This window comes from Cloeon dipterum, chromosome 4 (genome assembly GCF_949628265.1).
Source record: "Cloeon dipterum chromosome 4, ieCloDipt1.1, whole genome shotgun sequence".
NCBI classification, from domain to species: Eukaryota; Metazoa; Arthropoda; class Insecta; order Ephemeroptera; family Baetidae; genus Cloeon; species Cloeon dipterum.
The window spans coordinates 13594470-13610190 of NC_088789.1; the positions used below are offsets into that span (position 1 = coordinate 13594470).

At 41.4% G+C, this 15721-nt stretch overlaps 1 protein-coding gene across 3 annotated transcripts in view; it reads left to right on the plus strand.

The window, feature by feature from the left end:
- LOC135942433 (lachesin-like) overlaps positions 1–15721 on the plus strand; it is a 120520-nt gene that overhangs the window by 90494 nt on the left and 14305 nt on the right. For all 3 annotated transcript variants that reach the window (XM_065488550.1, XM_065488552.1, XM_065488551.1), the window contains exons 3-5: positions 3966–4166; positions 13933–14054; positions 14928–15078. In XM_065488550.1, the coding sequence (XP_065344622.1) occupies positions 3966–4166; positions 13933–14054; positions 14928–15078 (474 nt within the window). The remainder of the gene's footprint in view (positions 1–3965; positions 4167–13932; positions 14055–14927; positions 15079–15721) is intronic.

The following is a 15721-nucleotide window of genomic DNA, read 5'->3' on the forward strand; positions in this document are numbered from 1 at the left end:
TAAAAGCCACCGTCTCGCAGCTGAGACGGCTAAAAACAATATGTGATATCTGCCGGCTCGGTGACTGTCTTGGAAAGGAGAGCGTACACCAAGTGCCTCTCGTACTTGTTGAAAATTCCGTCTTTTACGTCCGATATATAAATAAAACACCTACGTGGACTGCATGCCACTCTTATCAAGTATTTTATTACATGCAAGAAAAATTGGACGTGTGCATATTAATTCCAGACTCCTAAAGAAAACAAATTGAAAAATTCAACCCTTCCGCTTTAATGGAAAACCACATTTAGGCAGCTTGTGCATATGTTATGTAGGTCAAATAGACTCCCGGTTGCTGTTGCAGGATAAGCACCTCACCACTATTTGACGCACCAGCGCTCATTTTTTCCGGGGAAATGCTTTATAGCTACGGCTGCTTCCACTCGGATTTCCTCTGTAATGCTTGCAAAACATTTAGAGCTTTTGTCCGGACTGCTGCATACGTAGCAGTTACTTGTTTTTACATGATAAAATAAACGGAGAGTTATGTTAGCTTCAATGTTTGTTCGGAATGTTATACATATATAACTTTTGTATAAGATTCTTTGGCAAAATTGAACCAATGAGTTTGATATTTTTAATGTTTACATTGGATACTTCAAATCAGTTACTGTGGGTGCAAATGATAGCTTGTTTTTAAAACATTCAGAGCATTCAACAATATCACAAAAAATATATAATATAATATCAATTTTGGGACTGATGAATCGGTTCAAACATTTTGTTCATTTGACAGCAAAAGTCCGACTCGAATTCAAAAAACAAAAGGATAAAATAGAAATACTGGGAAAACGAGGCGCATATTAAATTCCATACTCCAAATCATTTCCATTAACCAATCCTCTATTGCGAGTGTGTGTTTTGGAAAGCTTTTTGCAGCTCAAGCCGGGATAAAACAAAAATCCTTGCTGGCTGGTTGTGCGTGAGGCCTTAATCCCAAAGGGAAGTGCGCTCACTTGGATAATCCACCTGCGAAAAAGCATCTCTCGTTGGAAACAATCAACTCGAATCTGTTCGTTTCTAATTGCACGTTTCCCAGTCATTGAACAGGCAAATTCTGCTGGCGGCTGAGGTTCGATAAGCAGCATGACCTGGCGATAACTGCTCCAGCTCCACTGGGCCTGAGACGTATTGTGAAGGCTCTTTAAAACCTAATCTGTCGTAACAACTTCGCATGCCACGTACACGTGTTCGGAAAAGAGAGCCTCCCCTAGACCAAGAGTGTACGTGTGCAAGAAGCGAGAGCACACAAACACACTACATCTGTCCGAGGTCTGCGGTAAGGCCGGATTAAAATCCCATGAGGCCTGGAGAAACAAGACAATGTGTGTACACAATGTGCACTTTCCTTCCAGTTCTCCACTCTCTCGACTTAATACCGGTATTCTGAAGAGAAGTTTCGACTTTGCAAGAATCTGAGCTCCGCAAAGCAAGTTCTTTAGGCTAAAGCAGCGGAGAAACTAATTTCAAACTGTTGATCTTTGGCAATTATTTGAAAAGCTGAAATAAATTTGATCGCTATAACGCGGGGATAATGATTCGTTTTTTGTATAGAGATCAACTTTCAAACAAATTTAAAATAGAATCAACTTTTGATCGATTGTATTTCCGTTCCATTTAGCAAACATGCGGCAAGGGAAAACATCAGAGTGGTGCACACCAACTTAATTGTTGCGCAATAACTCTCTGCCCACGCAGAATCCTTCACCATCTAGCTGACGTTGGGTCGGCGTGTGCTCTTGAATTATTTAACGGTTAAACGTTCTGCCGTGGATGAACGCAACAGCTGTGAAATGAAAACTGAAATAAATTCTCCATTATGCTCTTTTGTGCAAGTATTTCGCACAAAAATCGGCGTTTGCATGTAGAGCAAAGCCGCACTGCCACCACGGCCAGCGTGAAATTAGGTACATGAAGGCCGCAGCAACACATTGCCAGAGTCCTGTGCTCCTTTTCCTCGCTCGTTATTAGTGTTTCGTACGCTACTTTTTATGCCAGTTCGTTTGTATGCGCGTGTATTTGCTCGACAGTGGTTGGCTTTTGCACGGACCATTATATATTCACATTGGCCGTCTCGACCTGATGAATTAAATAACATATGAACCAGCATGGCTTTTGAGCACACGTTTGGCCATGCAAACTCGAGCAGAAAAAGGGGGAAATAGCGCCGTGTTTGTTGAGTAGATGCTTTCGATTTTCTCTAGGCCTACAGGTAGCTGTAAATAATGTATGTTGTTGGAACGCGTTACATGTATTCATTGTGGTTGAAAAAGATAAAATTTAACATAAACATGTCAAACCCAATGCCATGCAATAATGCACTGGAAAAATAAAATATCTACAGCCAACTACTCATGGAAAAGCAGACCATATAATATGGTAATCCTTATTTTCACAGCACAAACGACTATTTTAATTGTGCCACAAGTCAAGACTGAAAATATATTGCAATCACTTGGCTCTTGTCTGCATGGCATCGTTAAGAAAAAATTACTGGCGCGCGAATGAGGCCAAGGCTTGTAATCTTCAACAGTGTCATTAAATTCTCGTCGGTGCATTTGCACACGCCTGACAAGTGGAAGCGTTAAAACATAAAATTCCTCCAAGGCTGCTCACCAAAGCAACTCACGCGAGACACTTTTCCGCGCACCTCGCAATTATGACGAGGGTGCATGGAATTAAGGGTTGCATCGCGCGTTTAATCCATGAATCTCAGGCAAGCCGGCGCACACGTGATAAACGTTCAAGTTGTCTGCCGGCCTCTCGCGTTCTGCAGCGGAACGTGTGATGTTCCGAGTTATAAATCGCGACGACGAAGCCATTAGCGGAGCATTTAGTGCCTCGCCATATATTTCCTCCTCGGCGGCAGCACAGCGGTGGCACAACCAGCTGATTTGTATAACGCGTGCGGACGCCTTTCCGCGCCTCTCTTATAAATTTCTATTTATGCCCGGCTTTTGCAGCTCAGCCCCAGCCGCGAAAGCAACCAAATTTATTATCGCCCGCAGCTAATGCTAATTAATCGTGGGCTAATTTGCAAATGAGAATTCCGCCCTCGTCTGTTTCTGTTTTTGTTAATTGTGCGCACGGCCATTCTAAGCGCATGGCTCTGGTATCCTGGAAACCTTAGGTGGGGTTGTTGAAATTAAACAGCATGATCTCAAATTAAAAAAAGATACTTAGCTAATTATTTTATCTACATCCTTCACTCATTTTGCGATAAAATGTGTGAAATAAACTCACATTCAAATAAATTACTACTTGGTAACGAAACGAACTATAAGAGCCCATCATAAATCGTGAAACGACCGCATGAAAATATGTCCCTTCTCCTTTCGAATAAAATACACCTGCCAAAGATTTATGCGCGTTCTCGTTTTTAATTTTGCAACTCTCTCCGCGCAAACGTGTTTGCTCATTACGCAGGGCAGATTCGTCATGCTAGCTATTTATCACCGCTCGCGAAAAGCGTCCAAGGGTGAAGAGGCAACTAAACATTGTAGAGAAGCCTCTCATCGCCTCATTTCTCTTTTTTTTGCGCTCCGAATAATATCCGGCCAGCTTGTTTTTGCCAGACAATGACTGATTAAAACACATTCTGTGTACATTTTAAATTGCGGCTGGTGAAATATTAACAATCGCCTGGATGAATTGCGGTGCACAAGTCGTCTGCGTGCCACTTGTTAATAACTTGAATGAATGGGGCTGCTCTCAGTGACAGTAATCATTTCCTCTGGGAGAAGCTTCATCCATTCTTGGAAGAATAGAAACAAGCAGTCAAACCCAGTGAACGGTAGCATCCATTTTCCTCAATTAGCTGATTGATGCTGCCTTTTCATAGAAATACGAAACCCTCTTGATACCATGGCATATTGCAGATTGGCAACCACAGATTAACCAATGCTACCATTTTGTTGTGATTACAGGATCATATGTAATTCTGTGGCGACGGGGAACGGTGGTGCTGACCGCTGGTAACCTGATGATCACCCGTGACGAGAGGTTCCGCCTGATCGACGGCTTCAATTTGGAAATCCGCAATGTGCGACCACAGGACGCTGGCGACTACGTCTGCTCCATCGGTTCCGCCGAGAACAAGGAACAAACACATACCCTGGAAATACTCGGTGAGTGACGACAATTTGTTGTTTCTAAATACTAGAAATCAGTAACTTCTTTGCTTTACACATTGATTTCTAGAGTAAGATCAGTATCTGTTTGATGAAATTATAACAAACTAAGGCATAAATTTGGTGGCGTCGTTGGCGTATTGCACGAAGGTGCACTTTTTCACGGCGCCGAACAAGTTAGCTATACGAACACGTTGAACAGCAAAGGGCCTAATACGCTACCCTGACTTAGTTTAGCTCCGAGCACAAATTGCATTCGGCCAATCAGAAAATTTTCGAGCCAACGCATTAGTTAAATTCCATATTAAGAGAGAAACGGAAAAACCGACCTGAGCCACATTCCGTCAAAGCAACAAATTTCTGTCCGGGGGTCGATGGATTTTGATGAATTTTTTTTGCGGTAATTTGGCCCTAATTGTACTACAATACAATTGAGAAAACTCCGACTTTCCAATTTTTGCGGGTTTTGCGGGCGTTAAAGGGTCAAAATCTGGGAATTTTGAGTACTTAACAACTTTGCTCAGGGTGGTCCTAGAACAAAAATTAAAAAACCCGTAAACTCGTCTTACAAAGGCAAACAACTTTTACATTGACCTCAAAGTGGTAGGTCAAAGGTCATTGTCATAAAAATTGATTTTTTGATTTTAAACTCAAATTTGAAAATGAATATATCGAAATTTTTTATTTTTTTCATGCCCATTTTGTAGAGCATAAAAAATTAAGCTAAAAACGTTAAAATTTGGAATGGCGTTTTGCCTCATTTTTTTAATAAAAAATGAAAATTTCGAAAAACCTTGTTTTTCGAAGCTGGTAAAAAACGATGACCGACCAAATCTCGACTTCTAGTCATCCGAATTTAAAAAACCGCATACCGTTAGACTCCTCTCGACGTCCCTAAGTGCACTAAAGGGGTATAAGACCCACCAACCCCCAACCCCCTTTTAACCCCCTCAATAACGTGAAATTTAGAATTTTTCGTCTGTTTCAACACCATTGCACGACGTTCACGAGTAATTGTCTTCTTCAAACCAATTCAGTTACTTAGTTCACTTCAAATCGAGTCAAACGGTACTTAATTTTTGATAATAGGACCACCAAAACCCGAGATTCGGGTGCACAAAGATTTTTATTCTAAACGCGATGCAATAAAATTCTGGATGATCGACCAAATCTCGACTTCTAATCATCTGATTTTGAAAAACCGCGTACCGTTAGACTCCTCTCGACGTCCCTAAGTGCACTAAAGGGGTATGAGACCCACCAACCCCCTACCCCCTTTTAACCCCCTCAAGAACATGAAATTTAGCATTTTTTTCGTCCGTTTCAACACCTTAGCACGACGTTGACGAGTAATTGTCTTCTTCAAACCAATTCAGTTACTTAGTTCACGCAAAGACGAGTCAAACGGAACTTATTTTTTGTAAATAGGACCATCAAAAACTGAGATTCGGGTGCACAAAGTTTTTTTTATCGTGATGGATGCAATAAAATGCTTGATGAGCACCAAATCTCGAATTCTGCACTAAATGGGTTGATGGTTCTGGGAAGCTAGAAGCCAAATATGGGTATTTGGGGTCTCCATTTCTGTTTTCAGTGTCTCAGAAGTGGTTAAATTACACTTTTCCGCACAAAAATGAATACAAAAATAAACGCTCGGGATGGGGTGTGTATTAGGGGTGTAATGGGATTGCACCCTTTAATCCCGAAAGGGATGTCAGGGCAAGTTGAGTGGCGTGCTGTTTATTTTATAATTGCGACGAGATTTTTAGCGCCGAATTCGAGATTTGGTGCTCATCAAGCATTTTATTGCATCCGTCTCGATAAAAAAACTTTGTGCACCCGAATCTCAGTTTTTGATGGTCCTATTTACAAAAAATAAGTTCCGTTTGACTCGTCTTTGCGTGAACTAAGTAACTGAATTGGTTTGAAGAAGACAATTACTCGTCAACGTCGTGCTAAGGTGTTGAAACGGACGAAAAAAAATGCTAAATTTCATGTTCTTGAGGGGGTTAAAAGGGGGTAGGGGGTTGGTGGGTCTCATACCCCTTTAGTGCACTTAGGGACGTCGAGAGGAGTCTAACGGTACGCGGTTTTTCAAAATCAGATGATTAGAAGTCGAGATTTGGTCGATCATCCAGAATTTTATTGCATCGCGTTTAGAATAAAAATCTTTGTGCACCCGAATCTCGGGTTTTGGTGGTCCTATTATCAAAAATTAAGTACCGTTTGACTCGATTTGAAGTGAACTAAGTAACTGAATTGGTTTGAAGAAGACAATTACTCGTGAACGTCGTGCAATGGTGTTGAAACAGACGAAAAATTCTAAATTTCACGTTATTGAGGGGGTTAAAAGGGGGTTGGGGGTTGGTGGGTCTTATACCCCTTTAGTGCACTTAGGGACGTCGAGAGGAGTCTAACGGTATGCGGTTTTTTAAATTCGGATGACTAGAAGTCGAGATTTGGTCGGTCATCGTTTTTTACCAGCTTCGAAAAACAAGGTTTTTCGAAATTTTCATTTTTTATTAAAAAAATGAGGCAAAACGCCATTCCAAATTTTAACGTTTTTAGCTTAATTTTTTATGCTCTACAAAATGGGCATGAAAAAAATAAAAAATTTCGATATATTCATTTTCAAATTTGAGTTTAAAATCAAAAAATCAATTTTTATGACAATGACCTTTGACCTACCACTTTGAGGTCAATGTAAAAGTTGTTTGCCTTTGTAAGACGAGTTTACGGGTTTTTTAATTTTTGTTCTAGGACCACCCTGAGCAAAGTTGTTAAGTACTCAAAATTCCCAGATTTTGACCCTTTAACGCCCGCAAAACCCGCAAAAATTGGAAAGTCGGAGTTTTCTCAATTGTATTGTAGTACAATTAGGGCCAAATTACCGCAAAAAAATTCATCAAAATCCATCGACCCCCGGACAGAAATTTGTTGCTTTGACGGAATGTGGCTCACCTCGAGTGTTGACTTAAGATTAGATAAATTACTCGTATAGAAACAGCCTAATCATTGCATACGAATCTAGCAAGTGATTGATAATGTAATTTAAAAAAATTAAACATTTTCAAAAAATACGAAAAGTGGTTTCAAATGACAAGGTTTTACATTTTATCTCTTCAAAGAGAGAGTAAAATTTAATTCTGAGAGAAAAAACATTGCTTCTGACTCGATCTGTTTATGTGAAAATTAAAAGGCAGTAACAAAGCATGCAATACTCTGTCGATTAATTTACATGCATCGCTGACACACATATTCTGTTATTTTTGCACGGGCCGTTAAATGTTGCCTTGCCAATTTATTGGATACAAAATTTGCAGCGTTTCCCTTCGCGTACAACTATTTGACGTTTCCAGCTCGGCGGCTGGAATTCTAGTGAAAATTTTCCAGGTCATTAATCGCGACACAAAACGTCAATAAAATTCAGATGGTTAGCTGCATACAGCTAGTAAAATGGACTCGCGGCCAGCCCGCTCCACTATAGACAGACTGCCTCGCGCACTTTTAATTCGAGCTGCGGAATTACGACGGGAATAATTATTTTACTGCTGCTGCGCGCTATAATTTGTGCTTTAATTTGCCCGCCGGTGCAGCAGTGAAAAATAAATTGTCGGCAGAGACGGGCACGATGCTTGGCGCGGCGCCGAATTAGAAAATTCTGAGCCTGCTTTATTTCAATATCAATGCGCGTTGCGGGATTCATTAAGGTAATTACACACGTCGCGCTTAAGCCATGCACTTGCAGTGCTGGCAGTAAACATTTTATTGACTGTGAATAAGGCTTGGTGTCGGTGCACAGGCTGATAATTCAATCAATTCAGTTGTACTAATTCATGGTTGACTTGAACAAGTGCTGCATATTGATGGGAATTGCATTCGTTTAAAAAAATTGTGTTTCGGGTCAAGGTATTCTGAATTATTTATCTATTTTAACATAACTAAACGAAAATTTTGCTAAAATAATCCCCCCCTAATTTGTCCTGCTTTTGTACGTTTAGTAATAAATGGCAAATCTAATTTTACGAAAATTCACCCATCATTAAAACTGTAGCACTAGTTTGAGACATTTTTAATACGTTCAAGCTTGTAACAATTTGGATAAATTAATATTTTCATTTTTATAACTAAAGATTGGAAAACGAATTTCTTGAATAAGAATGAAATAAGTAAAATAAAAATTTCAATGAAGCTTTGGAAGAATGATGCGGCTAAACCTGAGGTTCACTAACACATCAGTGTCAGAAATTAATTACTCCTTTTGTGTAGGGAGATTCATTGTTCTGCAGGCGCATATATTACATGTGATTGTCAAGACTGATCAGCAGAATCCTAATCTCACCATTAGCCAGCACCGATTTCCCATTGTCGGTGTGCATGCGGTGACAGCTGGTGAGAACCAAGCTCCGTCCATCACTTTAATCTGGGGCAATTGGAAAAGCGTATTTGAAAACAAACGGACGGCTGCATGGAAGCAAGCTGGCTGAAATAAAAAGGCATCAGCACCACCCGCGGCCAATTAATTTCATTTTGTCTGCCATCATCATCACAATCATTATATTGGTCCACATTAAAAATGATTAATGCACACTATTCGAGTCGAGATTGGACATTTACATACGATTGTGCTGACTAACTCTGGAATGAAACACGATGAATCATTCTTTTTCTCCTCTCCTTTTCCTCTCCGCGGCTCATCTACTGGCGAGATGAATTGGCCCGCCGAAACGAGTCTGTGTGCTGAAAGGAACGCCTCCGTGCTGGCCGGCCGGCGATGTTTTAATTCCTATTGCGAGATATTAATTAAGATAGTGCACGCATAAACCTGTGTTTTTACTGCCTCGCCGTTTTTATTGCGCTCCCGAGTGTGCGAGAGAGAATTCGCGCGCACACAATGCTGCGGTGTGTGTGGTGCGCATTTTCCGAGTCGCGAGTTTTGCAAAAGCCATTCGCGCATCTCGCGCAGTCAGTATTTGCAGAATTACTCAACTTTTAATTATGCCACTTATGTAAAAAGTCCGAGTGAATGGGCAAATTGATGCGGCACTTGACGAGTGCGCATTTTATTTGCATAGAGAGACGAGTTCCCGGTCGACAACGAACTGGATCATACTTTCACACCAGAGTGCTGAAGTCGTTGCCTAATCAACTCTTTTTCTATCTTCAAAGTTATTCTACAAAACCATTTGATAATAATAAATAAAAGGATCATTTCAAATAAAAAATCCATAGCTACTCGTAAGGACCAATAATCAATAAGTTTACAAAGGGCAAAAATCTTAATGAAACGCTTTAAATTTCATTCAGAATTTCAATTTAAGTCAGAAAGTTAAGAACAGTTATGAAAAAAACCATAGTAAAATATGGAAGATGTTAATTAATAAAGCTCGAAGTTCACATAGAACTGAAAATAAATATTTGCAAGTTTTCCAGGCGATATTCCAATCAATATATTCATGTTAAATATTTGCAATTGGCCAAATATTGTTGTCTATAGTTCCATCAAGCAAGTACACGTGAGCTTAACTTCATAACATCTGAGCAGATTTCATAAACATTTTAAATGAGATTTAACCTATGCTTGAAATTGCAATCAATGACTTTGCAACAATTGCAAATAGGATTGATGATTATTTACTTCAATAAATTTGTAGTCATCATTAGCAACTTCCCACGGTAAACAATTCGTCAAATTGGTTCAAATTTTGAATTTAATGCGTTTCCATTCATCGTGAATTTTCATCTGATAGCAATGTGTATCAACTGGAATGGTTACTAATAATTGCTTTGCCAGTAGGGGCAAAAAGCAATTTCAAATAATCCAATCAGCAGCAGTGGTGGTGGCATCGAAATGAATTACAATCGCAGCTGCAAACAGCGTGCATATTCGCGCTCTCGCGGATGAAAAACGACGAGCTATACTTTAATTCCGCTGCACTTGCAAACAGGCTGATTAGCACAATTCAAATGGAACGTAAATTGCAACGCCGGGTGTAGTTTGTGTGTATTTGCATGCCATGTCGATCGCGTCATTCCACTTCCATATTCATTGGTCGGGGTAAAAACACCCTCCTCCTAGCTGAAGCAGTCTACGCACTGATTTTCCTGCTGATTTTGCAGAAAACGGGTCGAAATAAATCTCGAAAAGCGGAGGGAGTTATTAAATCTGTGAAAGGAAATGCTGCGCATAAATTTCGGCTCGCTGCCTATATGTGCACGCGTATTTATGGCTGTGGTGCGTCGCGCGCGTGCGAGTAAACAGCCAAATTTTCAAAGTCGATTTTATTGGGCAGATATAAAATATTATTTATTGCGACAGGCCGCTGTCCGCATCTTGAAATTTGTGCCCGGCGAGGTCTGGCAACGAGCGCTCGCGCGTGCGGCCTGCGCTTTGCCGCCGATAAACATGCATTATGAACGGGCATCAGGTATAAAATGGAGTTACATATTCTCAGAGGCAATCCCGAATAACGTCCCCCTCGCGCTCTCGCTCGGCTACTTTATAGCGCGGCACCCAAAATGACCAGCGAATGTGCGAGCACCATTGTGGAGAGATATAAAATATTCTGCAGGGGCGAGCGCGCGGCTGTTTGCTCTTGTAAAAGTAGAGGCCGACGTGAGCACACTTTTGCCTAAGCAAATACAATCGATTATTCGCACTTGAAAAGCAAAATCGAGTGAGTTTGCAACGCTTTCGCGTGTTTGGAAAGATTTCTGTTCCGTGTATTTGTCCAAAGTTTTCAAAAAATCTGAACCGTGGTGATTTCTCCTCGGAATTGAATCAAACAGAATTTGCAAAGGGTGTGTATTTCCAATCACTAATTCACCCACAAACAAACACCACGAAGTTTGGATTTGCAGAAGCTTGAATTTGACTTATCAGATGCGTTCGTTGCTGGGAGCTTGCTCATGAAATATTTCTGTTTGATTGGCGGTGGAGAGAAAGCTAAATCCAAAGTATTTCCGCCAAGGCGTCGGCCGCTGATCAAATTAGACCGGTGCAAATCAAATAAGACAGCAGCGCGGCAGCTAGAACACACACGAGCGCGCCGCGCAGAGAGCAAAACAGTTCGGGCTGCGTGCGTTCTCTAGGGACGTCGTCGTCGGAGACGCCACCGCTGCTGCTTGGCAGGGTTTAACGCCTCAGAAGAGGCACTAAAATCGGGCAGCTGGCTCAGTTGTTGATTACATTTGTTGAAGCAGCCATCAATCTCGGATGGGATTTGGAGCAGCTCAAATGTAAAACGCCCATAAGTCCGTGCTGTTTTCTTTTTTGTAATCAGCGAGATGATCCCCGGCCATTATTGCACCATACCGGCGTGCCGAAACATATAAAAACATGGAAAATGTAATTTGCTGCTTTTTGTCGCCCCCATCGCGATGACTGCCCCTGACGGGGCCCGTCTAGCTCGCCCCACTGACTGATTGGGCCGTAAATTATCTTGTTTGCCGTCTGAGAACGGCATTTCACGCTTTTAGTATCATAATAAATTCCACTTGACGAATCAATGAGCTCGTCGTAAAAGAAAATCTGTTTTTTGCACACATTTTGTTACCCTACAAGTCAATTTTATAGCCTTTGCTATGTACATGTATACCTTATTTCCGACCACGTTGCTCATTTGAAGCCTCAACAGATAAATCCAAACAATTATGAAAACAAGTAAACGGCGCGATTTAAATGGCCTCTCAAGCGAGATTACGCCTTTCTTACTTCCCACTGCCTTTTCTCGATCCTTAGAGTATCTCGCAACTCAGCTCAGCACCGTCAAGCAGATTAAGTCGAAGAGATTTCCAATTATAAGATTATGGCTGCAGCAAACTTAAAGAGCTTCGATTGAGAGGCGCTGGGGCACCCACAATGTTCAAAGTTGTCGGAGAAAGAGAGACTCACTATACAACAACAAGGACGGCTTATGTGTTTGTAAACTCGGTCTTTGTTGGTAATTGCATAGGTACACCATGCAGGCGAGCTCTACTTTCAAAGGATTAATAGATGGCCTCACCAATGAAAACAAAGACCTACAAAAATAGAGCTGGGCAAGGGGATTGCGTTGCTCGCCGCAATCGCACGCACCTCCTTAGGGAAATAACCACTCTTGGGGACATTGTGACAAATTGCTGGCGGATTAGCCGGGTATTTATTTGGAATTCGCTTTTGATGTTCAAAGAAACCGTGCTTGAAAGCCAACAAAAATGTTGAGAATTCTTTGAGGTGGTACGATGCTGTGGCAACAACGCGCCGGTCGGTGGAATAAACTTCTTCCTGACGAATAAAAGCAAATTTACTGCCTGGAACGAATATTTAGTACACCTCCCTTTTACGCAAATTCATTCAGCGGAGGAGAAAGCCGCCATTATTAAATTTTGTGCGCTCAAACAGCGAAGCAGCGGAGAGTTAGGGAACGTGACAAGCGAAGCATCCCTCCTGATTCGATTTCCAGATGCTCACATTAATAATTTCAGCGCCTAAGAGAAGACAGGCGGATGCGAGTTATGCTCGATTTTATTGCTGAGCGATTTTAGAATCTGGCAAGACGCACTTGCTTGTGCTGGTGTGTGTGTGTGTCTATCGGTTCACCCCTGCATTATTAACAGCAGGCATAGCGTGTAGTATAAATAATTGATGCGCCGCTGATGAGCGGCATTCTTGTCAGGGTGAGGCTCCAGCCAATTGCCAAGGGAATTCAAGCAAGCTCGCTATGCAGATTTCCTCGAAATTATAAATTCACCCCGGAGCGGGAAATGAGCAGAGACGCTGCTAATTACGATCGATTCTGGTCGCCCGTCCACGTAATTAAACCGAGTAATTCCAATTTTGTCCTGTTTGTTATCATCGTGCTCCGAGTTCGGTTTTGAGTCAGCGCCTCGTAAATTTGATTTATTGCATGCGCGTTCTGTGTGTAAGCGGGCAAACAATTACGCCTCCACTGCAGGAGCAATTCTTCACTAATTAAAGCGTAATAAAGACCTCCGACCGAGTGTTATTGTTCCATCATTAAACACTACACGCGCGCACTGCGCAGAGCCCTGGTGTGTGTGTGAGTGTGTTTCGGAGGGTCGAGGTCGGCAGCGTTTCGCCTTTTGTGCGGCGACATGCGGGGGCATCCCTTTTTAAACACCTTTGCCAAAAAGGGAGCCCTCCTTTGCGTTTGCAAGCAGCGCGTGGTAGCCTATTCATTTTGATTGTGCGAGCGTGCTCACAAAGAGTGAGATAATCCAAGCGGGGATTATCCGCAGAAATCTTCTTCAGCGTTTCAAAAAGCACGAATTTTTGTTCGTCTTCAAAGAGGAGTTTCAAGACTTTTAAGCAAATGAAAAGCCACCGCTGAGAACAGAGGAAGTTTTGCCAAGTTGAGCCGGAATAGCACAGTATCTACGCTTCAGATCTGAAGGCAGTGGTGGCAAAAAAACAGTTTAATTTCATAGCAATTTCAAGCTCAGAATCCTGGCTGACGTTAGATCAGTTACGACGGCGGTCGGGACAAATGTATGCAATCTGCTTAGCCATCTTGTCTGCCCGGTTGCATACCAGCGTCGATTTGGGCTTTCGGCTCGCAGCACAAAGCACAATAATTAATACATTAGCAACAGTTCCTCACTTGCTCGACGTGACGGCACCCGCCAAGAAATAATTAATGTGTCGCACTCACCCCCGATTTAATTGCGCGCTACATAATGATTGAGAGCCATTGTTTTGACCATTAATAGAAACTTTGGAGTGGCTTATAGACTAATTGAGTTCTCTCATGTGTGTTTACAGTGCCACCCGTGATTCGAGGGCAGCCAGCCGGAGGGTCAGTGACCGCAAGGAAGGGAGGATCCGTCACTCTGGAATGCAAGGCGTCTGGCAACCCCGTCCCAACCATCACCTGGAACAAAAAGGTATGCAGAATGTTGGGGTACAAGGAGATCTCTCTCATTATTCTTTGTTTGAATGGGATATATGTGGGGAGCGTCGGCAAAATTCTTCCTTGCTCGATATTCTGACGTTCAATTGAAATCATTGTTCATCGTAAATGAAACGATATTCATATAAAGAGCTATCGGATTACATCCAAGCCTGTACCTGTACAACGTATTTATGAAAATGTTAAAAAATTATGTTGTGCTGTGAAATCTAAATTAATAATTTTTAGCTTTATTTTAAATCAAAGTGAACCATTCTTAAAATCGTGTAAATTATAGTCTGCTATAGCCACCTTAATCCACCATAACATTGCACATATTTTGACCTTTTTTGTCTTTTGCGAATGGGTAACTCTTAGTTGAAATTTATCTTCTTAAATGATTTGTTTATTTGTTTATTCTCACACTTGGTCAAAAATACATTCATGTTATTGAAAAGTCGTCAGATTTACATAAAACATGTGAGAAAAGGCAGAATACCTGGCAAACATCTTGTTAAAACTTTACCCAGGAGGGCAAAGCCGGTATTGGCCTAGACAGATTTGAAGTATTTTTTGAAAAATGCTTTTTTAAGAATAAAATATGTACGACTTTGTATTTGGCATCAAATCAAAACCCCATCCAATCGGCAACGAACCGTTTCAAGTTTCAACCCAGATATTTTGTACCAAATAAATGTAAAAGATTTCAAATATTGACCGTAAAAATTTCACCCTGTATTTATTGTAACCTCAAGTTAATTTTGTTAAATCTCAGTTAAAATATTGAAGCATTAATTTGATAATTTCAAGGTTTTTAAAAATATAAAGAAATTCAGTACTTTAAAATTTGTTCCTTCATTCTTCACAGGGTGCATCAGTGACTAGTCGAGAGAACATCGTGGAAGGTTTCTCGTTGACCCTGGAACAGGTGGATCGCCGCCAGGCTGGCGCCTACCAGTGCTCAGCCAACAACGGCGTCGGCCCGCCAGCCACCTTCGACATCACTTTGAACGTCCTCTGTAAGTTCCCGAAAGAAAGTTTTATTTCTCAGCATAAATCACCAATACGACGGAATATTTAGGTGTCTGCAAATTGTGAGTTATGCTCGTTTGTGCAGCGAATTCGCAAAGCCAACCGAGTAGTAATGAAGGTTTATGGTGCCGCTCGGAGTCGGCCCAAGTAATAATTCAGACGCGGCTTTCGCGACGAGTGAGCAATATCCGGACAATAATGTGATCATTCGTGTGCACTAATTCCCGCAACAAAGCACTGATAGCCTATAATAAAGCTGCAGGTCGCGCAACGAATTCGCGGGATTATTTAATTAAATCTGTTGCTGCCCGGTTTAATTAATCCCCAGGCGGCATTATCACGAAGCCGTGGTGGGCTTTGCAAAACTGCATGGCCACCAAATTAAATACAGTGGAAGGAATCGCATTTGCACACGCGCGTGTGCCCGATACTACATATTTACTACGAACAGATTTGATGAGGCTTATACTGTGTGAATTAAATTAATCATTGAAAATAGTAACAGTTGCGGAAAATTGGCTCATTTGATTTGAAGTCTGCTGCAGCATGTTGGACCGAAAATATTATATAAGAATTTTTCTGCTTAAGCAGCAAGTTTAAAATACAATGAATTAGCCAAGTTTAGCAATT